This window comes from Balaenoptera musculus, chromosome 13 (genome assembly GCF_009873245.2).
Source record: "Balaenoptera musculus isolate JJ_BM4_2016_0621 chromosome 13, mBalMus1.pri.v3, whole genome shotgun sequence".
Taxonomy (NCBI): Eukaryota; Metazoa; Chordata; class Mammalia; order Artiodactyla; family Balaenopteridae; genus Balaenoptera; species Balaenoptera musculus.
In genome coordinates, this window is record NC_045797.1 from 71,630,281 (window position 1) to 71,656,548 (window position 26,268).

At 36.9% G+C, this 26,268-nt stretch overlaps 1 protein-coding gene across 18 annotated transcripts in view; it reads left to right on the forward strand.

Annotated features, from left to right (window-relative positions):
* ITSN2 (intersectin 2) overlaps positions 1-26,268 on the forward strand; it is a 165,137-nt gene that overhangs the window by 53,729 nt on the left and 85,140 nt on the right. For 13 of the 18 annotated variants that reach the window (XM_036872696.1, XM_036872706.1, XM_036872699.1 and 10 more), the window contains 12 exons: positions 948-1,154; positions 1,288-1,384; positions 2,213-2,352; positions 7,465-7,528; positions 8,100-8,237; positions 8,882-8,967; positions 9,664-9,926; positions 10,792-10,941; positions 13,186-13,326; positions 13,715-13,847; positions 19,933-20,072; positions 21,128-21,208. In XM_036872696.1, coding sequence (XP_036728591.1) covers positions 948-1,154; positions 1,288-1,384; positions 2,213-2,352; positions 7,465-7,528; positions 8,100-8,237; positions 8,882-8,967; positions 9,664-9,926; positions 10,792-10,941; positions 13,186-13,326; positions 13,715-13,847; positions 19,933-20,072; positions 21,128-21,208 — 1,640 coding nt within the window. The remainder of the gene's footprint in view (positions 1-947; positions 1,155-1,287; positions 1,385-2,212; positions 2,353-7,464; positions 7,529-8,099; positions 8,238-8,881; positions 8,968-9,663; positions 9,927-10,791; positions 10,942-13,185; positions 13,327-13,714; positions 13,848-19,932; positions 20,073-21,127; positions 21,209-26,268) is intronic. The other 5 variants (XM_036872711.1, XM_036872712.1, XM_036872713.1 and 2 more) reach the window with 3 other exon arrangements.

Genomic DNA, 26,268 nt, shown 5'->3' on the forward strand with positions numbered 1-26,268 from the left:
ATTTGGGGGGGTAATTTAAAATTATACGTAAGTAGAAATTTCTTTTTAAAGGTTAATTAGCCAGCTAAATTTAGGGCTAAAAGTTAGAGACTTCGTGCTATTTAATTTGCATATTCATCAGAGGGAACTAGTTTTCCATTAATTTGGGTAACCATTTTCCTATTATTTGTGAGAAGCACTCATTGGAACAGAACATTCAATTAGATATCTCTGTGTATCTGAAACATGTTCTTCCACTCCAGATGTTAGACCTTAAAATACTAAATTCTTTCACTATTGCAGTGAATTCTAGAGATAATATCAAATCCTTGTATAACCATATTTATATAATGTACTTCGTATTCTGCAGTTAGTAAACAAATGAGTCATCACTTTGTTCCTTTTAAAGAATTGTCCTTGAATCCATATGTATTGTGTTACGTATAAGAAAAGTGAAACATGTGGCATGCTTTCTTCTTGCACATAGTGTGTGAGCATAAATGGTTCTCTTAAAGTATGCAGTATTTAGAACATCCTTTACGGGGGAGGGGAGAGTTTGGGGAGTGACTGTGTGTGTGTGTGTGTGTGTGTGTGTTAACTCAACAGCACTGTATTTATTATCCCTACCCAAACCCCACATTTGATCAGGTAATACATTCTCTCATTGAGGATACTAATATTTGGTTGGAAAAGGCTCTTTAGTTTTATTCATGATACTAGAAGAGAATTTTTAACTCCTTAGTAGGCATTCGCTTAGTTCACACAGGTCAGAATATTGATATTAAAAGCAGTAGCTTACCTCCTGCACTGCACTGGGTCCAAGCTGCTTTAGTGAAGTTTTTAAAACTAGTTTGCCGACAGTGTTTCTGTAACATAGCAGCTGTTCACTGTACTGTGAACTTGTTTTCTGTCATGTGTTTTATAACTGGTTTAGCAGCACTGGGGAATGTGTTCTGTTTTGTCCTTAGGAATGGGAAGCATGCCCAATCTGTCCCTTCCTCAGCCACTGCCTCCGGTCGCACCCATAGCAACTCCCTTGTCCTCTGCGGCTTCAGGGACCACCCGTCCTCCCCTAATGATGCCTGCTCCCCTAGTGCCTTCTGTTAGCACTTCATCATTACCAAATGGAACCGCCAGTATCATTCAGCCTTTATCCATTCCTTATTCTTCTTCAAGTAAGTGCTTTGTTTCTAATGACTCAGTATTTTATATGAAGAAACTGTTATATTTGCATCCCAATAGATAGATTTCCTTCATACTTTGTGAAATTGTTTAGTATGAACCTTTTTCTTTTTTCGTTTTTTTTAGCATTGCCTCATACGTCGTCTTACAGTCTGATGATGGGAGGATTTGGTGGTGCTAGTATACAGAAAGCCCAGTCTCTGATTGATTTAGGATCCAGTAGGTATGAATACTTAAAACTTCCAACTTTTTAGGCTTTCAATAAGGAGTATTTAACAAATGACTTTTTTTTTTTTTTAAAGCTCTGAGCTTATCCAGGTTTTACTTTATAGTGGCCAAATGTAAACACTTGGTAAATTTACTATTTGTAATTCACATAAAATAATTTTATTTAAGAATTATTAACTGTCTGTGGTATTTTACTTTTGAAAAATATATCTTATATAAACTAAAAATATTCTGCTGTATTTTTAATCAATCAATTTTTTGCACAAAGCTACATTTTTCCTTTCAAAAATATTTCTCAAAACATCTCATAATCATTGTACATTATTATTTCTCGAGCAAAAGCTGCTGATTGAGTGTCCTTAAAATTTCAGAAAGCACAAAAGCATCAATGTTCATTCATCACCACTCGTATAAATCACAACAATACTCTTTAAAGCAATGACCCAGAAGAACAATGTCTGCATCCTTGTTTAAACACTCACTGATTGTGTGACCTTGTTTTTCTCAATATCACTGAGCCATAGTTTGTCCATCTAAAGGATGGAGACAGTAATACCTTTTAAGTTTGTCATGAGAATTAGAAATAATATTTGTAAAAACCCTAGCACAATGTGGGGCCTGGCACATAGTAGGTTCTTGGTATATGGTAGTTCTATACTTCATATGGTATTTGCTTTCCTAAGAATAAGGATAATTGATTAAATTTTTTTCAGTATCAAGTATAAAAGTAATTACTGTTATATTATAGAAGGTATGATTCTTATTGTCTCTGACTTAACGTATTTTATTTAGTAACAAAAATTTTAAATAAATTTTGTTACAGCTCAACTTCCTCAACTGCTTCCCTCTCAGGGAACTCACCCAAGACTGGGACCTCAGAGTGGGCAGTTCCTCAGCCTTCAAGATTAAAATACCGGCAAAAATTTAATAGTCTTGACAAAAGCATGAGTGGATACCTCTCAGGTAAGCGGCATACAGTACTTAAGAATGTGAGAGAGTTAGGATTTTATATGGACTTCTATTAGAAGTTGTATTTTGTAGCTCATTTTAAATTTTAACATCCAAAAAATTTAGCAGGCATTTGGTAAATACAAATAATGTTTAAGTTGTGTACGAGTTAAAAGTTCTTATAATCAAGTTGAGCACACAGATATACACCCAACTTTTTGGAAAGAAGACCTCTCCCTTGAGAAGGTCAAACATCATCCTCCAATGCAGGGAATGGAGAACTTCATGTGATAAGAGAGTGTGGCACTAAGCTTCAGCTCAGTTTCCCTGAGAGTCTCCTTCCTCATTGGTTCTTTCTCTGCTTGTCCTTCTGAACACCTCATGTGAGCATTGTTCCCCCTTTGAAGCTCCAACCCAAATGTAGCCATAAAACCTGACCTGAGATCCCCATAGAAAATTTGAGTCCATGCTAGAACAAACATCCAAACTTCACTAATTGAGGATAGTGAAGGGGGACATAAACAGAGGGTAATAGGCAAGTAGAATTCCCATCTTCTAACTTTTGCCTCTCTCTTCACTTAACAACGAATTATAGTTTAGACAGAGTAAAATGAGTGTTTAAAAATAATACAGCTTTAAAGTGCTAGGGAACATAGAATAGGAGATATTAATACTGAAGAAATAAGATAAAACATCTTATAGGAAGGGAGCATTGAAGCCCTATCATGAAAGAAAAAAGTTAGGATTCAGATAGAGATTGAAGGTGAGGGCATTTGAGGGTGACGAGGAAGAAATCCTAAGAGCAGAAAGTACACGACATGTTTGGAGGATGAAAAACAGTATATGAAATAGGAGTATGGGGTCTCTAGTTGTGCATTGGGGCAAGGGAGCAATAAAACTTTTGGAATTGATTGGACAAGCTAATATGCAATATGCAATATTTTCTTTAAAGATACATATCTATGTGATAAAATCTTTAAAAAAAAAACGAGAATTATACACACAAAATTCAGGATAGTAGTTGCCTTTTCTGGGGGAAGCGTGGAGATAAAATCAGGGAACACAGATAGCTTCAAAGAATTTAGTAATGATCTAGTTCTTAAGTTGTATAGTAGGTTAATGGGTGACTTTTATTAGTATACCTCATAACTTACAACTATACTATATATGTATCAAATATTATATAAGAACTATAAATTTCTGTAACTTTGTTGAATTATGTGGAACTATACTATATTTTTAAGCAATCTTTTTTTTTTTTTTTGCATTTTAACGTCTCTGAAATTGGGATATGTATTATCATCAGTGGTGTCTTAGCATTGTGTCATGTTTTTTTTTTTGGCAGTGATTTTTCCTTCTTAGTGTTACATAAAATAATGGAGTGTCTTATAATCAGTGGCATCTTAGATGCTGTGAAATGATATTCAAACTATAGTATTTAAGATTAACATAAAGTCAGACAATTCTCATATTTGAAAAAATGAACTTCTTTGGGCCCTACATTTTGCATTGAAGAAGTTTCTTTTTTCAGATTAACAGAAGTGGACTAAAAAGACATGTACAGAAGTGTTCATGGCAGCTTCATTCACAACATCCAAAAAATAAATAGCCTAAATGTCCATCAACAGGAGAATGGATAAATAAATTATGGTGTATTTCTTTAGCAGAATACCTTGCAGCAATAAAAATGATTGAACTGCTGATACATGCAACAACTTGGATCATTTCACAGATGTTGCATGAGTCAAAGAAGTCTGGCACAAAAGATCCATAATATTTAATCCATTTATATGAAGTTGAAGAACAGGAAGCTGAATTGATGGTGATAAAAATCAGAATAGTGTAGTTACTCTGTTGGACAAGGGACCATGTTAGAACCTTCTGGGGTGCTGGAAACATTCTGTATCTTGAGGTGGGTGTTGGTTGCATGTGTGCATACTCATGTAAAAATCCACTGATCATTACACCTAAAGTTAGTACCCTTTGTGTATGTACTGCAAACATAGAGTATAAACAAAAGCGGGTTTGTGTTGCAGTATGAAGGGCAGTGGGGAGCCAACTGTGAGGAAATGTTCCCTTAATGTTACTTTATTTGTATGTGACACATTGCATGAAGGTTGTGTATTGTGTTTTCAGAAAATGTTATTATTCTTAGACTTACAAGAGTAAAGCTGTATATCGGTAGTTAAGGGAAGGACTGATTTTCTTTGAAAGAAGAAGTTGTCTCTGGTGTCCTGAAACTGAGCACGAGCCCCACGTATATGAGGACAGGGCTAACCTAGACTTATGTGGCATGCTTTGTTCAGTGAATGTAGCAGTTAGTGGTCTAATTTTTCCCTTTTGTTCTTCCTTCTCTCTTCCCCATAAACCCTCAGTCATGATTTATTTAGATTGATTCATTGACTCACATATTTCCTGAGTCACATATCTTCTGGGCACTCAGTATGACACTGGAATGCAGACAAGAAGACATGGCCCATGTCTTTGAAGAGCCCATAGTATAGGTCACATAATCTCAGTGAATAGTGGTTTATAAGTGCTGTGATTAATATGGATGAGAAAGTGACTAATGCTGAGGATGTAAGAGAGCGTTTCACAGGAGAGGTGACATTTGAGCTGGATCTTAGAGGATAAATAGACTGCCTGGTAGAGAGTGGGGGGACTAGCATTTTAGGCACAGGAAGTAGGATATCCAAAGGATTGGCAGACCAGCAGCGTGCATGCTCGAGTGAGCTTCCTTAGTGCAGCTTCCTCTGCTGCCTCTCTTTGGCCTCTATTACTCACATGGCCTGCACATATTTAAGCCTTCCGCCAGTGCACTTTTAACCATTGCATTCCTTCCCTTCCTCCTGTTGTTTGCTCTGTTGCCTAGTGCGAGGGGTCTGCTTTGTTATCTTTGTCCAAGAGCTGAAACTTTATAGAAACTTTCTTCAGGTTTGAAATAGCCTGCCATTTCTTTATTGGAAGAATCCTCCTTTTAACATAAAAACCTCCTCAAATCTCACTTTTTATATGAAATCTATTGAGAAGTATTAATTGAGTGAGGCTGTGAGCTATTTCCAGTTTGTTTCCCTTATGTGATTTCTATTAAATGGCCAGATAAAAAAAGAATGGAAAAGATTTTAAAATTATATAATATAAACATTTGATTGCTTGTTATAATATGTGGTATATTTGAGTTTGTTCCATATAGAGTATGTAGCTTTGGTTATCCAGATCTCTGTGTTCAAAGCTCAGTGAAGGGCTTCCCTGGTGGCGCAGTGGTTGAGAGTCTGCCTGCCAATGCAGGGGACACGGGTTCGAGCCCTGGTCTGGGAAGATCCCACATGCCACGGAGCAGCTGGGCCCGTGAGCCACGATTACTGAGCCTGCGCATCTGGAGCCTGTGCTCCGCAGCAAGAGGGGCCGCGATAGTGAGAGGCCTGCGCACCGCGATGAAGAATGGCCTCCACTTGCCGCAACTAGAGAAAGCCCTCGCACAGAAACGAAGACCCAACACAGCCATAAATAAATAAATAAAATAAAATTTAAAAAAAAAAAAAAAACAGTGAAGCAATGGGTTTAATGGCATCTGTGCTGGCTTTGTAGTGCAAGTTGTTGCTGAGGAAGAGCTGGCAGTTGTATCTCTTCTGTGCAGAGTTGTTTGGAGAGTCCTTGACTGAGGCTAAACGCAGTGTAGGGCTGACTCTTCTGGCACTTGTGGCTTAGGCACCTGAGAGTGGAAGGTGTAGCACCTGCTTTATTGACTAGGTGACCTTCCCTAGAGAAGCCTCAGGATTCATCATGGTTAGAAAGCCACAGACAAGCTCACCAGGAGCGAATGCTCCTCTGAAGCAGAGAGGGATTTTCTGTTCTGGAATATATTCATTGAAGATTAGGAGCCTGTTACAGAGACATATTTTTGTTTTCTCACACTGAGGGAGAGAAAAGAAGTTGAACAGTTTGCCATATATAGTAAGCATTCCATGAATGTTAGCTATTGTTATTATCAGTTGCTATCACATAAGTAAGCCCCTGTTGCACCTTAGATAGAGGATAATTTTGGATTACAATTTTCTTCATTACTTTAGTAAATATTTATTAAGCATCTATTTACTAGGTGTGGGGTATACATTAGTGGATAAAACAGTCAAGGCTTTTGTCTTCATAGAACTTAGCATAATAGGGGAAATAGACAAACAGGTAAACAAGCAAATGTTACATTACAAATTATGATATGAGATATAAAGGATAAAAGCAGGAAATGTATTGAATGGTAGGGTGGACAGAGAAGGCCTTTCTGAGAAGGTGACATTAGATTTCGACTTCATAAGTGAGAAGGACCTAGACATGCAATGATGTAGAACTGTAGGACTTGATGTTGGACATAGGTGTACAGGAGAGGGAGGGCTCAGGGGGGACTTTTTGATTTCTGGCTTGAGCCACTGGATGGATTGTGATACCACTCATAGAGAAGGGAGGACTGAGGAAGAATGATTTGGGTGAAGATTAGGAAGAGGGGCCTGGATGGGGATTGAAAGAGTAGTTTTATATGTATTTGGTTTGATATGCTTATAAAATACAAACATTGATTTTTCAGTTGGATACAGAAGCCTAAACTTAGAGGAGAGGTTTGGGCTGTGGATGTACATTTGGGAATCCTCAGCCTCTAGGTGCTGCTTAAAGTCATAGAAATGGATATGAATGCACAGAGAGAAAAGAGTGCCCAGGATAGATCTGTGAAGAATGCCAGCATTTACACGTCATTTAGAAGAGGAAGAGTAGAGACAAAGGAATGATCAGAGAGATAAGAGAATATCTGAGAATGCTTAAGGAAGCTGTGCTTTGCCAGCTTGGCCTCTAATACTCTGTGTCGCTGGCTTAGTCCTTCGTGTCAGTCACTTGTGTGTACCATTATCTTCTGAAAGGATGCGGGAGCACTTGCTTCTACTAACTGTAGGCTTTTAAACTCCTTGGTCCAGGGAATGTGTTTGTTTTGATGATTACTGAATGCTCAGTGTCTGGTGCATGGTAAAAGCCAATGCTATCCCAGGATAGCAGCAGTGTTATTTCAAGGGTACAGCTATTTAAGTTTGCATGACTTTAAGAGGCTAAAGAATTTTTTTATGCTTTTTCTCACACAATCAGGTTTTCAAGCTAGAAATGCCCTTCTTCAGTCAAACCTTTCTCAAACTCAGCTAGCTACTATTTGGTGAGTTTGCCCGTTGATTATGATTTTTAACTATACATTCTTTGTTATACTGTTTCTGTAAAAGTTTGTGACTCAAAAACATTCCATAAAAAAAAAAAAAAAAAAAAATTCCATAAAAGCGGCCATGTGAAAATCATTGCAAAGCTGTAAGCAAATAAAATTGCTTTGTAAAATGTTATCCTCGAGAATTTGGCATTTAATTATTTTACAAGTAAAACTTGTTTGCTTTTATATAATGCCTTCTATGGAGAATTAGAGAATATCTCATTTTTAATGTGGAGCTAAATGTGATTTGATGGGTGAATTAACCATGAACCAAGACAAGCCACCTTTTCAGAAGGAATATTTCCCTTTCCATTTCAACGTTTCTTCCCTCTCTTTTGTGATATGAAAATTAAGGGTAAAAATTAGCTCACTTTTCTGTGTGTATTTACTTTTCACTAAAATATGTTAACCCAGCTGTTCTACTGTCATTATTCTTGTTTTAAAAATAAAAAATTGAACTCTGCTGAAAATATTTTACTCTAAATAGACTTTATTTCTAAGTTGTGAATTTTCATATTTTCTTTAGGACTCTGGCTGACATTGATGGTGATGGGCAGCTAAAAGCTGAGGAGTTTATCCTTGCAATGCACCTCACTGATATGGCCAAAGCTGGACAGCCATTGCCACTGACTTTACCTCCGGAGCTTGTCCCTCCGTCTTTTAGGTGAGTGCCTCTGTAGATGAAAGGGTGTTGTTTTGATCATGTTTGGCAGACATGATTATTACTTTGGGATTTCCTGAGGCCTCTGCTCCAGTTTCGTGGAAAATCAGACATTTACATTGCCATTTGATTTTGGTATTTAATGAGTTACACTGAGAAGAGAGTAGATATTAGAAGTAGGTGTGTAATATAACTTTATGGTCGACCCTTCTTATCTGTGGTTCTGAATCTGAGGATTCAACCAACCACAGATCATGTAGTTCTGTATTACTTATTGAAAAAAAATCCATGTATAAGTGGATCTGTGCAGTTTAAACCCAAGTTGTTCAAAGGGCAACTGAAAAAAAAAAAAAAAAGTAGGTGTGTATTTTCACCACATTATAGATAAGGAAACTGATGACTAAAGAGATTAAGAATAAATTTACCCAAGAATAGCAATTGGCTGAACCATGATTTGAATCCACATCTCTCTGGCTTGATAATCCATATACTGCTGTACAGTATAATTATAGACCACACTATATTTTAAATATCTTTAATTACATTCTAAATATTAAATTGCTCTAGTCAGTGGTAGTCTATATAGTCTGGTCTAAAAATTCTCAGATCTCATGATGCTAAATTTATTTGTTGTTTGCTTTTCTTAGAGGAGGAAAGCAAATTGATTCCATTAACGGAACTCTGCCTTCATATCAGAAAATACAAGAAGAGGAACCTCAGAAAAAATTACCAGGTAACATCGAGTGTCCAAGTTGTATACTTATTGTGAGTTCTCTTAAATTTTACTGTGAAATATAAATGAATATTTAGAATTTTTAAATTCTGAATATTTTATATGCTGTACGAGAAACTGTTTGATGAATGGGATGGATTTCAACATCAGTAAAATTAAGATAGTCAAAACTGAGAGGAAGAGACAGGTATGTATATTTGGCAAGAATGTATGTATTAGGTGTCCTAGTTAAAGTGTTTCTCCCACTTTTGGAAAAATCATTATAGCAAGCTTTGTAACGAAATCTTGAGCTTTAAAAAAATGTTTAAATACTGGTTGAAAAAGTACATGTGTAGATATTTTTAAATATTAAAAAGTTAATGACATATACCAAATGTAACAAATATATAGCCATACAACTTTGGTTATCCTTGAAGAAAATTCTGAGAAAAAAATTGAAAAGTATTTTCATTGGCAGGAATAGTAAAATTATTTTTCTCTTGGATGGACTCAAACTTAGAGATTTGTTTTCCAAAAATGAATATTCTTATAAGAAAGTAAATATTTTACTGTTTACATTTGAGTTAAAATTATCCTTCGGAGAAGTATCCACAGGGAAATAGCAGTCACGTGACCATGAGGCATGAGGACGTTGAGACTAGATTACAGGTTCAGTAGGCTTGATGTTGAAGAATGCTTACAATATACCTTACCTAGTTACGTTCGAGGACAAGCGGAAAGCCAACTATGAGCGGGGGAACGTGGAGCTGGAGAAGCGACGCCAGGCCGTGATGGAGCAGCAGCAGAGGGAGGCAGAGCGCAAAGCCCAGAAGGAGAAGGAGGAGTGGGAGCGGAAGCAGAGGGAGCTCCAAGAGCAGGAACGGAAGAAACAACTGGAATTCGAAAAGCGCTTGGAGAAGCAGAGGGAACTGGAGAGACAGCGGGAGGAAGAAAGGAGAAAAGAGATAGAAAGACGAGAGGTTATTTTTTTAAGTTATTCTATTTCCCAGGAAAATCATTTCATTTAGTAAGTGGCTACATTTCATTGGATAAAAAATGGTAATTTTTGCTGTGCTTTTTCTCAGCATCATTCGTTCATTCTTACCCTGTACGAATCTGAATCTTCCTTCTCCTGTGGAGAGATAGAGAGAGGGTCCTTGCTTGTGAGGGGTTTCAGGGCTGACAGCTGGTAGAGAAAGCATGTCTGCAGGTGATATCTCAATCAGTGCAAGATTGGTTGCAAAGCTGATTTGAGTGAGGAGCCAGAGGAAGAAGTCAGTGTGATCAGGTCATTAAACGAAAGTAAGCTTAGGATCCAGAGTAAAAGGCCAAGTAATTGGAGAGGCAGAAAGAAGAGAGTGCGGAGTTGAAGGCCTTGAGAGGGATCACGAGGGTGGGCTTGCGCAGGTCCTTGGGATAACTGGTGCTGTGTGGGGTCCCTGGGAGGCCTGGCTGTGTTTTCAGGGGCTGTGCGTGGACCACAGTAAATTACAGTGGCACTGAAATACGGTAAATAAAATTTTTTTCTTCCCTGATAACAGAATAAAGGTACAGTTACTCCTACTAACATTTGCATTTATGAAGTCATCCTTTTGTTTATTAAGGGACAAGTAACTACAGCAAGAGGATGGCCCTATGAAGCAATCAGAAAGTCTGGTGGATAAATTTGCTTTTGTGGAAGTCTTTAGTTCAGGCCCATTGATAAAACTAGGTTTGCCCAGTTACCCTTAGAAACTCAAGCCCACTAAGTGCTAAATGCTGCCTCATCTTTACTTTGTCATTCCATCAGTTTTTGAATGAGGCAAAATTTTAATTTAAAAATTAACTTTAATTCATTATTTTCAGGCAGCGAAACAGGAACTTGAAAGACAACGTCGTTTAGAATGGGAGAGAATTCGTAGACAGGAGCTTCTCAATCGAAGGAATAGAGAACAGGAAGAAATTGTCAGGTTAAACTCTAAAAAGAAAAGCCTTCATCTCGAGTTGGAAGCACTGGTATGGCTATAGGTTTAAGTGAAATTTATCTGAATGATGCTTAGAGTTACCTGTTGAAAAATATTATTGTTTTTTAAATCTATCTCGTGAATATGTTATGTTTTAATGTAATTAAATAATCATATTTTCATATGTGCTTTTTAACAGTTTAGACAGTATAGTTTACGAAAAAAGGATAGTGACTCGAAATGCTGAGAATCATATTGTGGTCTTAGTTCAGATGTGGATAAACAAGGTACTCTTGGGCAAGACATCTCCCTTCTCTGTGCCTCACTTTGCGCGTCTATAAAATAAAAGTTTGTGCTGGTTCTGTGATTTTCAGTTTTCAAACTGGTCTCTGGAAGGTGGGCTACAGAGGGATAACCAGAAGGTGGGAGAGGAGAGCCTAGGCGCTAGGACAGCGTCTCCTCTCCCCACTTCTTCTTCCCACATTTCACAACAGAGAATCACCACATTTATCTGCTGTACTTCTATTGGAGTTTTATCTAAAATTTGCTTGGAAAAAAGGATTCTACTGCTAAAAAGAAAAAATAATTGGAAACTGCTGACCTAAATGATCTCTTAGGATTCCTTTCAGTTCTAAAAGACTATGGTTGTTAACTAATATTGGCCATTATGCTTATCAGTTTTTACATATCAGATGTCAGATTATCTGTTAAAAGACTTTGCTTGAAATGCAAAGTGAGAAGATAGAAAGGGTCTGAGTAAGGCATACTATTCTACTATGATCCTGTAATCACATAAGCCTGACCTGATAATACAGTAGGGTTTTGCAAAAAATGCATGTGTAGCTATGTAGTAGAGCCATATTTACATCTTGTTTAATTGTAGTCTAATGTTTTATTTGGTTGATGAATTGAATTACATTTTTTTAAAAAAATCACAATATCTTTCATCAGAAAGGTACTGTTTTATGCCTTCAAATGAATAGGAAAGCATACCACAGTTGTTAATCATGCCATAGTACTACAAAACAGTCCTAAAAACTTTAACTTCTTTGTGTAGCTACTTGGGTATCTGTCTGAACCATTATATTGACTGTGTATTTTTCCTTAAAAATACAATGGGAGGAAACCTTTTGATTGTTTTTCCCCCAAGAACTGGGGTAACACACCAAGCAGTAGCATAGATTAATGTGCAGAGTCTGGAAAGGTCCAGGGCCTATACTTACATTTGCTGAAGATAACAACATGATATCCAGGGTGGACACAGCATATTCCCTTCCATGTGTATTTCTCAAATATGAAACGTACTTTTCAGTAAAAACTTTCATTATTGGTGATTTTTAACCAGGAGCCTCATTTTTCCTCACCCCACTGTATTTGCTAAGGCTGCCATAACAAAATACCACAGACCAGGTGGCAATTTTTCTCACAGTTCTGGAGGCTGGAAGTCCAAGATCGAGGTGTCAGCATGCTCGATCTCTTCTGAGGCTTCTCCCCTTGGCTTGCAGATGGCTGCCTCTCGCCGTGTCCTCACGTGGTCTTTTCTCTGCCTGTGCATCTCTGCTGTCTCTTCTGTGTCTAAATGTTCTCTTCTTATAAGGACACCAGTCAGATTGGAGTAGGGCCCACCCATAAGACTTCATTTAATCTTAATTACCTCTTTAAATGTCCTGTCTCCAAATACAGTCATATTCTGAGGTTACTGAGGGTTAGGACCTCAACATATAAATTTTGGGGGACACAGTTCAGCTCATAACACCTCACCCTTCTTATTAGCTTCCATTGAGAATCTCTGCTGTTTTTTGTTCTGGTTTTTTTTTTTTTTTCTCTTATTCTCAGAACAAGGGGAAAGGAATATTGGTATAGGAGAAGAGTAGTGTGGCCCCAAAAGGCCCTCCTGTACACTGTTTAATTAGAAGAATTAGATGGCAGCATTGAGGATAGAAATAGAAGTTCAGAGAAGGTAATGCTGATTGTCATATGCACACACTTATTCCTCCTTATTATTCTAAGAGATTATTTATATTTTAATATTATGAATTAGTGCCTAAATGCTGAGTTCAGAAAAAAAATTCAGTGTGTTATGTTTGTGCTTTCTCATCTTAACATAATAGGCTCTTACACTCACAGTGGTATGTTTCCTGCTAATAACGCTCTTGAGTTAACTTGGTTTTAGACATTTATCTTAGATGGAGTATAAATGATAAATGACATTTAGAATTTAAATAAAAATATTGTTCTCTTGATAGGAACATTTCCTATTAGCATTTTATGTTACCATATGTTTCTCTTCCCGTAGAATGGCAAACATCAGCAGATCTCAGGCAGACTTCAAGACGTCCGACTCAGGAAGCAAACTCAAAAGACTGAGCTGGAAGTTCTGGATAAGCAGTGTGACCTGGAAATTATGGAAATCAGGCAGCTTCAACAGGAACTTCAGGTAAGTCCTTTGCTGCTGAATTGTCCTTAAACATGAGCAGTTATTAATAATTCTTCCTAATAGAGTGGTTTTCACTTTTGGGGGCATGAACCGCTTTGAGCCTCTGGTAGACATTCTTCCTAAAGGCATGTAGATATACACAATCTTGTACAATATCAGGAATCTCGTGGACTACCTAAAACTGTGCTTAACATCTGGTTAAATTCTGCTTAATATTTATACAATATCTGGGCATTTACCACTTTGAGTTTTAAGTCTTTAATAAATAAATACATCATTTAATTCCATTTTAGTTTATCCATAAGTTGTAAGCAATTTACGTATTATTCTACGTATTATTCCTATACTAAGTTTCAAGAGTGATTAAATCATGTTTTTACATTTTCAGAAAATTCTTAGACAACATTACAGAGTTTCTTTTTCTTTTTATAAGGAATATCAAAATAAGCTTATCTATTTGGTGCCAGAGAAGCAATTATTAAATGAAAGAATTAAAAATATGCAGCTCAGTAACACACCTGGTAAGTCTCTAAGGTTTGTTTTGCCTCTTTTATTCTTTTCTGAATGTATCAGTTATATTCTGTTATGTTTTAAAATAGCATTATTCTGTTATAAATAACATTTTTTGTCTATAGTTAAAATTTTTTAAATAATGTGAAAAATATTACCTCATGTTGGAGCATTTTTAGCAATAAAACGTAAATAGAAATAAAATAACAATTGTGGTCTGACTTCCTGTCTTGATACCATTTTTATTTATATATTTCAAATATCAATCAAATAAAATGTTACATTACAGTTAAACAAGACCTCAGTTTGGCTTGAGCACAAGGCTATATGTGCATTTTGGCAAAATCCTGCACTAATTGTAAAGAACTGTTCGTGAGGGGACTTTTCTATGGAGCCAAACCTGTTGGATTCTAGGGTGATAGTGTACAGCAGTGATAGGCCTAAGCAGACTGGTATGCTCTTCCCAGACCTTTTATATCATCTAACTTTGTGATTCATGTAAAGAATTTTACCACCTTGGCCCTCTGACACCTGTGGAAGAAAATATTCCAGTGTAATTTATGAGAATATAATATTTCTCTTGATTCAAGTCTCAACCAGGAAACTGAAGAAAAAAAAAAAATCTCTACATTGGATAGCATGCCAATAACAATGTAGCAGAAGAAAGATTTATTTAAAGAAAAGTAACTCTGCAAATGTGTTAGAACTAGCTAAAGTATCCTAAATGTCTCCCACTGAGTATCTGTCAGGTTTTTTTTTGTTTTTTTTTTTTTGTCAGTTTTTTCATTCTAGGGCTCTTTATTACACTTCTGGTTTTTCAGGCGGGCCAGTAAATAGGTTCATCCCTCTTCTTTGCCCAAATTCTGAACAAATTAAGAAATAAGGCAAAGGAGCAAGACGTGAGAGACCAGAATATCACCTCATTATTAATAAAGCTGATGTTAGACAGCATGGCTTATCTGTGAGCAGTACAGCTGCCCCTGTAAGACACTGGGTGCACGAACAAAATAGAATGCAGATTCCTGTAGGCAGTTCAACCTCAAGAAAGCAAGGGATAGGAAAGGTATAGGGCTGTGTACACCCGGGTCCTTATCTTGATCTCACCAAGTATTCAAGAGTTAGAAAGAAGCTGGGACTGTTGTTCTAGTAAAGGTCCCTTTACATCGAAGAAATACCAGGAATAGAAAATTTGATCTTGTGAACTACTCTTATTACGTCTCCCACCTTCCACTGATGTCTCGTCTCAGACAATCTTCCTTGCACAGGGTGCTTTTCTTGGCCGTTCGAAGTGTATCAGCTCCTACCTTACCCCTCACAGGCATTCCAGAGGTAGGATAAGGCAGCACTCCTGATCTGTGCAGGGTAGAAAGTATACTGTCATCTTCATTGTTAGTATTTGGATTGTGAAGAGAATGTAGAATATGTCTTATTAGGGGCCTGGTAGAGCTACTCTTTCTCTGTGGAATGTGATCCAATTTAGCTTTTATAAATTTATTAATCTTTGCTGTAGTCCAGTTTAGAATAGGAAGCTCTTATTTGGAGTTTGCAAAGTACCCAGTATCCCTTAGATTCCTCTGTCCATAATAGTAACCATTTAAGATTATCAGCCATGTGCCAAGCACCATGCTAGGTAGTTTTCATGCATTATTTCCGTTCATTTTTACAACAACCCTGTAAAGTAGTCGTCGTTATTTCCATTGTGCAGCTTGGAAAAACTGAGGTTCACAGAGAAGAAGTAATTACCCAAGATCATGTAATAGTAGGTCTCAAATTCTTGTGTGTCTGACTCCTAAAGCCCACCACACTACCATGTTGCCTCTTTCAGTTACCTAACACAGTGCTCGTAGATGTGATATGATCACATTCAGTATGAAAGCATCCATTATTACTGATGCTCGTTTTGAATACTAAGAATGAATATTCTTTTACTGTTATTTTTCCCATTGCTTGTCTCCCACCTTGACTAGAATAGGACCCATGCCTTATCCTTCACTTTTACCTACCATTGAACAAAGTGCAAGGCCTTGCATATAGCAGATGTGTAATTTAATGATTAAATATTTATTGAAATACTGGAAAACTGTTAGAATTATAAGACAATTTAACAAGGTGCCTGGATACAAAATCAGCATATAAAAATCAGCAACTTTACTATATATCGAAAGTATTTATTTAGAAAATAAGGGGAAAAAAGGTCTCATTCACATCAGCATTCTCATTGTTAAATGAACAAAGAAGAAACGCACAGCCATAAAACTTTACTGATTGACATAAAAGATTCCTGGATAAGTAGATACATATTATATTCCTGAATGAACTCGCTCAATATTTTAAAGATGTTATTTTGTTCTCTACCAATTCATCCATATATTCAGTTTTATTCCGGTTTCCTTAAATGAAACGTGACAAGATAATTCACAAATTAACCTAGAAGAGAAAATACACAAGATGAGCCAAGACTTAAAAAGAAAAAACATTGGTGGGGGGAGGAGTCTAGCCCTATCAGATACCAAAACATGAGTTATGAAAGGTATAGTACCTAAAATAATGTATTATTGATCCAAAATAGAAACAGAACACTGGAACTAAATAGAGAGTCTAGAAACAAGCCCATATATATATATATACATATATATATATATATATATATATGGCAATTTAGGATTAGATAAAGTTGGCATTTAACATCAGTGGGGAAAGGATGGGCTTTCAATAGTTACTATCTCTTCATTAAGTGATTTGAGGGATAGTTGAAAGGGGGGTGAAGAAGCTGTTTACCTCACTCTCTGCAGATATAAATTCTAGGTAAAGTGGGAGGCTAAACATAAAATATAACTCTAGAAAAAAATGTTACAGAGGAAAACATTTTTATAATCTTGGTGTCAGAAAAGTCTCTTCAAACAATACATAGAGCTATGAAGGAAAATATTTAGTTTTTTTTTTTTTTTTTTTTAATTAATTAATTATTTATTTATTTATTTATTTATTTTTGGCTGTGTTGGGTCTTCGTTTCTGTGCGAGGGCTTCCTCTAGCTGCGGCAAGTGGGGGCCACTCTTCATCGCGGTGCGCGGGCCTCACTATCGTGGCCTTTCGTTGCGGAGCACAGGCTCCAGATGCGCAGGCTCAGTAGTTGTGGCTCACGGGCCTAGTTGCACTGCGGCATGTGGGATCTTCCCAGACCAGGGCTCGAACCCGTGTCCCCTGCATTGGCAGGCAGATTCTCAACCACTGCGCCACCAGGGAAGCCCCAAATATTTAGTTTTTGATGAAATAAAAATGAAAAACTTTTTCATGATGAAAGATGTCATAAACAGTAAAAAAAAAAATTGAAATATGTATGATACAACAAGAATTTAGAGCTTATACAAGTCAGAAGCTAAGACAAGCCAATAGGAGGAAAAAGCCAGCAAAGGTTGAGATGAGACAATTCAAGATGATGGCTGATAAATGTAAGTAGGTGGCCATATAAATAGATGTTTATTTGATTTCAGTAGTTGTCAAGAAAATACAAATTAAAATGACAATAAGCATTTTTTTTGCCAGTTAGCAAAAATGAAAAATGAGTGATACAATCTCCAAAATTTACAAGCAGCTCATGCAGCTCAATATCAAAAAAACTAACAACCCAATCCAAAAATGGGCAGAAGACCTAAATAGACATTTCTCCAAAGAAGATATACAGATTGCCAACAAACACATGAAGGGATGCTCAACATCACTAATATTAGAGAAATGCAAATCAAAACTACAATGAGGTATCACCTCACACCGGTCAGAATGGCCATCATCAAAAGATCTACAAACAGTAAATGCTGGAGAGGGTGTGGAGAAAAGGGAACCCTCTTGCACTGTTGGTGGGAATGTAAATTGATACAGCCGCTATGGAGAACAGTATGGAGGTTCCTTAAAAAACTAAAAATAAAATTACCATATGACCCAGCAATCCCACTACTGGGCATATACCCTGAGAAAACCATAATTCAAAAAGATACATGTACCACAATGTTCACTGCAGCTCTATTTACAATAGCCAGGACATGGAAGCAACCTAAGTGTCCATCGACAGATGAATGGATAAAGAAGATGTGGCACATATATACAATGGAATATTACTCAGCCATAAAAAGAAATTAAATTGAGTTATTTGTAGTGAAGTGGGTGGACGCAGAGTCTGTCATACAGAGTGAAGTAAGTCAGAAAGAGAAAAACAAATACCGTATGCTAACACATATATATGGAATCTAAAAAAAAATGGTTCTGAAGAACCTAGGGGCATGACAGGAATAAAGACGCAGATGCAGATGTAGAGAACGGACTTGAGGACACGGGGAGGGGGAAGGGTAAGCTGTGACAAAGTGAGAGAGTGGCATGGACATATATACACTACCAAATGTAAAATAGATAGCTAGTGGGAAGCAGCCACATAGCACTGGGAGATCAGCTCGGTGCTTTGTGACCACCTAGAGGGGTGGAATAGGGAGGGTGGGAGGGTGGGAGGGAGACGCAAGAGGGAGGAGTTATGGGGATATATGTATATGTATAGCTGATTCACTTTGTTGTAAAGCAGAAACTAACACAGCATTGTAAAGCAATTATACTCCAATAAAGATGTTAAAAAAAAAGAAAAATGAGTGATAGTATCTGGTGATAGGGATATGCAGAAACAGGTAATTTGGTGTCATTGTTACTGGTACAGCTTTTTGGAAGGGCAGTTTGGCAGTTTCTGTCCAAACTTAAAGTGTGCACATCCTTTTACGTAGCAATTCTTTCACCTCCTAGCCTTTTAAAATACTTCCATGTGTGCGTTAAAATGTACATATAAGTATGTTTATGGCAGCATTTTTATTTAATAGTAGAAAATCAGAAACAACCTAAATGGCAATCAAAAAGGGAATAGTTACCTAAATTACGGAATAGCCATAATGTGGACTACCAGGGAGCAATTTTAAAGAATGAACTAGATCTAGATGTCTTTAATGGTGAGATGTGCTATTAAATTTAAAACAAGTTGCTAAGCCGCGTAGACAGCGTGATCCCATTAAAGCCCCGTGGAAATGCTGAATATGCACATATCAAGTACCTAAGAGGGGGGTAGGAGGTGAGATGAAGAGAGACTTTTTTACTTTTTACTCTATATGCTTCATTTTATTTGAATTTTGTACTAGATTTCTGTACTTTAAAAAATACAATAAAGTTTTAAAATATGTACAGTTGACCGTTGAACAACGTGGGTTTGAACTGCACAGGTCCACTTCTATGCAGATTTTTTTCAATAAGTAAATACTACAGTACTACACAGATCCGTGGTTGTTGAATCCAAGGACTTAGAACCGTGGATATGGAGGAACTGCAACCACGTATGCTGAGGGCCAACTGCAAGTTATACTTGGATTTTCAGCAGAGCAGAGGGTCAGCCCTCCAATCCCCCTGAGTTGTTCAAGGGTCAGCTGTATTTAAATAGATGGTAAGATTGCTATCTTAATTTATTGAAATGTAGTCTGCATCATATATTTCTATCCAGTTTTTTCATCCTTGCCTAAATGTGTAAGAAAAGGTCATATAAAATGAAGCTCTCTGTTCCTACCTCCTAAAATAATACCACTGAATGATCCAGTTAGTAATATTTGTTGAGTCCTTGTAGTGAATATTCCCCTATTCTTGGGAGCACTGAGAATAAATAGAAAGCTTCTTTAACAATAGGAGCTATTAATTGAGTATTTACTATGGGCCAGACTCTGTACTAATGGCTTTATATCATCACCTCATATATGAGGTGGGTGATACATAATGCCCATTGAATAGGAGAGCCTGCGGATGAGATGGGTGAAGCACCTTACCCAAAATGGAGCGTCACTTCAAGTTCTAGTACTTTTGAGTACAGAACCAATGCTTATAACATTTGCATATGAGGATCTTCCAAGATACCCGAAAAAGGGAAATGACTGCTGATTGTTTTTTCCCTTGAGTTGATCCACCTTATGTGTGTATAGCCTTTGGCTCTCTAGTTATACCAATTTGACCAGACAGTAAATGTTAATTACTGGTAATGACAGGAACTTCTACCAAATGTAAACTGTATGATGTTTGTATTTCAGATTTAGGAGTTGGTTTACTTCATAAAAAATCATTAGAAAAGGAAGAATTATGCCAAAGACTTAAAGAACAATTAGATGCTCTTGAAAAAGAAACTGCATCTAAGCTATCAGAAATGGATTCGTTTAACAATCAACTAAAGGTATTTATCTTCTATTATATTCATTTTTAGTTAGCTGCCTTTTTACCTTCCTTATTTTGATTTAATTGAATGAATAACTGAAGCTATTATTGTTATATATAGTACATTTCATAATTTATTTTTATAATTTGAGCTATACCAGAATTGTAGGATTGTTTTTAATGTTCTCTGTGTATTGTAAACATTGAGTCGTGTAAATATATAATTTACCATAGTTTCCAGTTTTTGATGACTGTTTTTATTGGCATCTATACATTTAAAAAATAATTACCTTTGTCAGTATTAGGATTAGATTAGATTAGATTTGTCAGTATTAGATCTCAGCCAGAATGATGTTAGGCAAATTTGAAAATGGGAAATATGGAAAATTTTAAATAGTCCAGGTTGTAGAGGCTCTTTTAACACACTAAATTCTTTCTTTTTTTTTTTTACAATTTAATTAACCTTTGTGAAATAATGCCATAACCAATGAAATCCAAAGCATAATTTGGCACTAAAATTTTGCATGAAAAGTAGATTCATGATTCATTATTTGCTGCAGTGGCAGAACAGATGTCCAAAACGTATACCATATGCTTATCATTCTGTGCAGTGTTAGTTGTATACTGAAGCCATGCCCGTGAAAGAAAATATTAAAAGCTAGCAACCAGAGTAATGGCACATGACTAAAATTTGGGACTAGTTTCAGTTACTCCCTTGCTAATGAAGCATGAAGTTTTTAGAGCATAACATATTACAAAGCTTTTCAGGCAGCTCTGTGTCTCTTCATGTGACTTTCATTTTGCTAACTTATTTAGAATAATGTTACACCAACCATAGAGTAAACAGAATGGTAAAAGAAACCATGGTGGCTTCCGTTAAGAAAGGGAAGTTTGAGGTGAATAATGTTAATAATACATTCCACACAAGCATATATTCTGTAGAAAAAAAATTTAAAGAAGACTAAATAATTTGTCATTGATGGACAGACAAACCAGCCAAGTTATCTTCCCTACATTATTTTTTTTAAAACCTGTACCTAGTTTAATTGGCTTTTTATCTGCCTTATCTTACAGTGTGGGAATATGGATGACTCTCTTCTTCAGTGCCTTTTGTCTCTGCTAAGCTGTCTCAACAACCTCTTCCTCTTACTTAAGGTTATTTTCTAATATCTAGCTCCTTTTCTTTGAGTTACTTTACTGTTTTCTTTTTTAAAAAACTAGACTATTCTTTGCATTTATCTAAATATCCTTGTTTGAAATAACATATGCAGTATAGACATTTTTCTTTCTGCTTGCTTAAATATCCTTCTGCTGTCTCACTGCCTGTTTGAGTCTAATGCCAGGAATCAGTAGGGTTGCCCAGAGTAACCTTTCTCATGAGGAGCCCAAGACACTGAGAAATATTTCCTGGTTCCCGTAGAGCATCCCTGTGAGTCGGGCTAACTGATGGGATGATTACTCATTCAATTCAAAGGGAAACTAAGGGAATGTGAGATTAAATTATTTACCCATATCACTGAAATTACTGTTTAAAATAAAACTTATACCTTTTGAAATCTCGTGCAAGGTTATGTCATGTATATATCAGGCTGCTTCCTAATACCGCTATAAGGAAAAATCTTAAAGAACCAATAATGCAGGTGCAGCTTTAGTTTTGTCTAGTTATCAGGCCTCATATTTAGATATGCTTGCACCACAGATAAAAATGTTTAAATCATATTTATAAATAAGTAGTTCACTTTGTCATGTATAGATAGCACAAAGAATATTTAAAACATTCAATGAATTCCTATTTTGATTTAGTTTAAAGAAGGTTGCTTTATATTTACCACTTGCTGACCCTAGTAGATTTTCGACTGTATTCTACTCAGTACTAAAATGGATGGCAATAGGGCAATTACATATATATACACAATGAAGACAGGAACATAAGTAGAGCTCATTTGTTACCTAAGCAAAGGTAGGGCAGTTGGAAAGATGGTATGATCCTTTCCTTTATGGTTATAGCATGAATGGCCAGATTATCTGGTCTTAGAACTTTTGCTGCAGATCACACAGAAACGTAAACCTAAGTTTCTTCACGTATACAGTGCAGTTTGATGATATTTGTGGACTGTACTCACACACAGAAGTCTGATTCTTCGAGTTAGCATTTGATTCTCCACAGGCTAGCAGATTATTTTTGTCTCTTGTTTTTCTTTCTTCCTTCTGCTTCCTGCCTTCCAACCTTTCACTGCTTGTTGAGGTTTCATCAGAGGCAATTTAGGAATGTAAAAGGGAATGAAACCTATACTGTCAGAGTGGTCAGGAGACCGACTATTGTTACAGAAAGCAAGAAAAGAGGCTTTCTGTGGTCATTGGAAATGATACAGAGCAGTCAGTTAACTTAGTACTGAAAAGTATCCATTGAATTGTCAACAAGGAGACGTTTGAAGACCTTGCTGAAAGTGCCATCTCAGTTGAGTGACCAGCAGAGGCTGGATTGCGGCAGATCAGGAATGAATGGGAGCTGAGGAGGGGTGGAGTGCGTGTGAACAGCTCTTTAGGAGAGTGAAAAGAGAGCATGAGGAAAACTTTGTTTAAGAAAGATGACAAAGGATACAAAGTTTCAGTTATGCAAGAGGGATAAATTGTGAAATCTACTGCACAGCATGGTGACTATAGTTAGAAAATTTCAACTCTACAATACAGTATTGTTAAGAGTATATATCTTAAATATTCTCACCACAGAAAGAAAGAGAGGAAGGAAGGAAGGAAGGGAGGGAGGGAGAGAGGGAGGGAGAGAAGAGAGAGAGGGAGAGAGAGACCGACGGAGGGGGGAAGAGAAGGAGCGGGGGGGAAGGAGGGAATGGTAACTATATGAGGAAATGAATATGTTAATTAGCTTGATTACGGTGGTCATTTCACAGTGTATATGTGTATTGAAGCAGCAAATTGTATACCTTAAATATATACAGTTTTATTTATTTATTTATGGCTGTGTTGGGTCTTCGTTTCTGTGCGAGGGCCCTCTCCAGCCGCGGCAAGCGGGGGCCACTCCTCATCGCGGCCTCTCCCGCCGCGGAGCACAGGCTCCAGACGCGCAAGCTCAGCAATCGCGGCCCACGGGTCCAGCCGCTCCGCGGCACGCGGGATCCTCCCAGACCAGGGCCCGAACCCGTGTCCCCTGCATTGGCAGGCAGGCTGGCTCTCAACCACTGCGCCACCAGGGAAGCCCTATATACAGTTTTTATTTACCAATTATACTTTAATAAAGTTGAAAAATAAAAGAATAATTAGGACCACCCTTGAAAGTGGTATCACCTTTTTGTGCAGCATATGGATACATGAGGAATGGATAGTTTCTGTTAGGACAGAAGAATGGAAATGGAGAAAATTAAGCTTTTTAGGTAACTAACCTTATCCATCTCAATGTCTTAAAGATGATTGCCAAGCTCAAGACAAATATTTCGTTGCTGAATTCCCAGCACCTAGAACAGTGCATGGAACATCATGTGTGGCAATACATACTTGTCGAATGAATGAATGGTTTTGAATGTTCTCAGTCAGAAAAATATACAGCATTTAGAGTTAGTATTGGTATATAGAGTTTATGAGAAAAAAGTAGAAAGAAATTAGTCAAAAAACAGCAGAAAACCATGTATCCCAGGTTTTAGGAAAACTTCTGATTCCATGTAATTTATTCTTTTAAGTAAAGGCTATTTTTTAAATTCAAAAAAAGGAAGAAAGAAAAGAAAGACAAGAGTTAAAGTAGAAGAGAGAGGAAGGGAAGGAGGAGGAAAGTGAGAGATTGAGACTGACTGTATAAAATAGTGATAATTGATAGAGCAAAGTCCCAAGGAAGCAGATTAAGATATAATCTGGAGCATAGATTGAAGGACAAGAGAAAAAGAATACTTCCAGTGTAGCATATGGGAATAAGATAGGTGTGAAGTCGGTTAAATTTGTTGGTGGAGAGTAGGAAGTTGATAGCTTCAAAACCTAAAATCAGAAGCAAGTTGGATCATTACAAGGAGTCTTCATGGGTGGTTGAGGACATGGAATAACTCAAACTAGGCTAGAAGGAGATGGATACAGATGCAGGAAGTTTTACTGCTTTTGAGATGGAAAGATGAGGGAGTTCCAGTCTGGCTTAATGAGGCAAGATTATTGGCTGGTAGTGAAAAGAAAGAATGGAAGATTGGGAAATTTCAGGAGAAAAAAGTAGGCATGAAATACACATCTTAGTGGGGGTGGGGAGTGCAAGCTTAGTAGAGGAAAACAGTAGGTGTCCTGAGCAATGTTGAATGCCTATTTGAAGTTGGAGTTCATGAATTTAAATTGAAAACAGCAGTCCTAATTATGTCTTTTTTTTTTTCTCCACCGAAGTTCAGCTGTTTATGTGTAAGCATGGAAAAGGATGATTACTAGGTTAATAGATTCATACGGGTTTGAGGTTTTAATAGACATGGGCAGAGAGGGAGGAACAAGGGAGTTACAGATCTTAACACAGTAATTGTGATAAACATGAACTCAAATATGTACTGGACATGAAGGGATATGAAGAGAGGAAGGGGTGCTGATGAAAAAAGAGAGGATGATAGGGTCAACAGAATGGAGGTCTCAGTGAGGTTGGAAACCTGTTGAAATGGATGTACCATATATAAGAAAAGCTTGAAGAATAAGAACTTATGTTTGGAAAATGGGATACTGATCAGTGGTAGTTCTCTTTGTGATGATGACGAGATTCAGGGTATAATAATGCAAATGAGGAATTAAATGTAGTAAAAAAAAAGTCATTGTTGAGGAGATCAGTTGTTTTGTTTTTTCTTTTTTTAGTCAAAATGGGAAGTTTTATTTTTGATGGATTTTATCACAATAGAAAGTTATAATCCTCCTACTGTGATGCTTTTAAACTTTATAACCTTCTTAAACCGTATACACTTTATTATAATTATGTTTTATAAAACTACCTATACAGAAAATCTAATGTCAAATACTTACATTTGCATAAATCCTATTTGTGTTTTTCAATATTTTTTTCAATAATTCTGAGGCAGGAAAGGAACAATGCCAAGGGATAATTAAGCCTTCTTATCTGTATAATATTCACTTGGAAAATTTTCCTCCAGTGTGCTGAAATATATGTTTAGCCCCAAGAATGAACATTGAGAATGCTTTTGAATTCATAGTTTCTGGTCACTTAGAGTGACTTAGCAGAGCTGCTCAAGTCCTATCAGGACCCTGGACACCAGTTCTTACAGTTTTCAACTCAGCATCAAATAAACCACATGTTCTTAGTTGTTACTTGACTCTGATATTTCCCAGGTTACTATTTCAACCCCTACCTTTCTTTTTTTTTTTTTTTTTTAACATCTTTATTGGAGTATAATTGCTTTACAATGGTGTGTTAGTTTCTGCTGTGTAACAACATGAATCGGCTATACATATACATATATCCCCATTTCTCCTCCGTCTTGCATCTCCCTCCCACCCTCCCTATCCCACCCCTCTTGGTGGACACAAAGCACCAAGCGAATCTCCCTGTGCCATGCGGCTGCTTCCCACTAGCTATCTGTTTTACATTTGGTAGTATACATATGTCCATGCCACTCTCTCACTTCATCCAGGCTTACACTTCCCCCTCCCCGTGTTTGAGGAGATCAGTCTGAGTTGAGGTTTTGATGGGGTCATCTACGTTGATGTCAAAGACTGGAAGAATAATGAAAATGAGTGAATGAGGATCAGTGACCAGGTGATCCATAGATGACAATAAAGAGGAAGGGGAGGGTGGTACTGCTGGATGTTATTCTGAGCCTCAGAAAAAGATGGAGTTTGTAAGAGTGAGAAGAAATAATCATCTAGAAATGGCAATGAAGAGCAAAGAAAATACTCAGGCCAGAAACTGGTAAACCATCCTCAACCAAGCAGTCAAATTTAACATTACCCAAATGGCAGAAGCTGACATTATGTGTCTCCTGATATGATGCGCTGAAAAAGACACATCACTTCTATACTATTTTTGCCAAAAATGTTTCATCCATGTAAGTGTAAGGAAATAATTAGACAAACTCAAATTGTGGTTTGGTCTGTAAAATAGCTGACTAACCCACACTCTAAAAATGTGAATCTCATAAAAGATGGAGGAAATCTTCTCACAATGACGAAATGAAGTGTATGGTCCTTGATTGGATTATGGAGCCAAAAAAAAAGCTGTTATTAAGGATAATATTTAC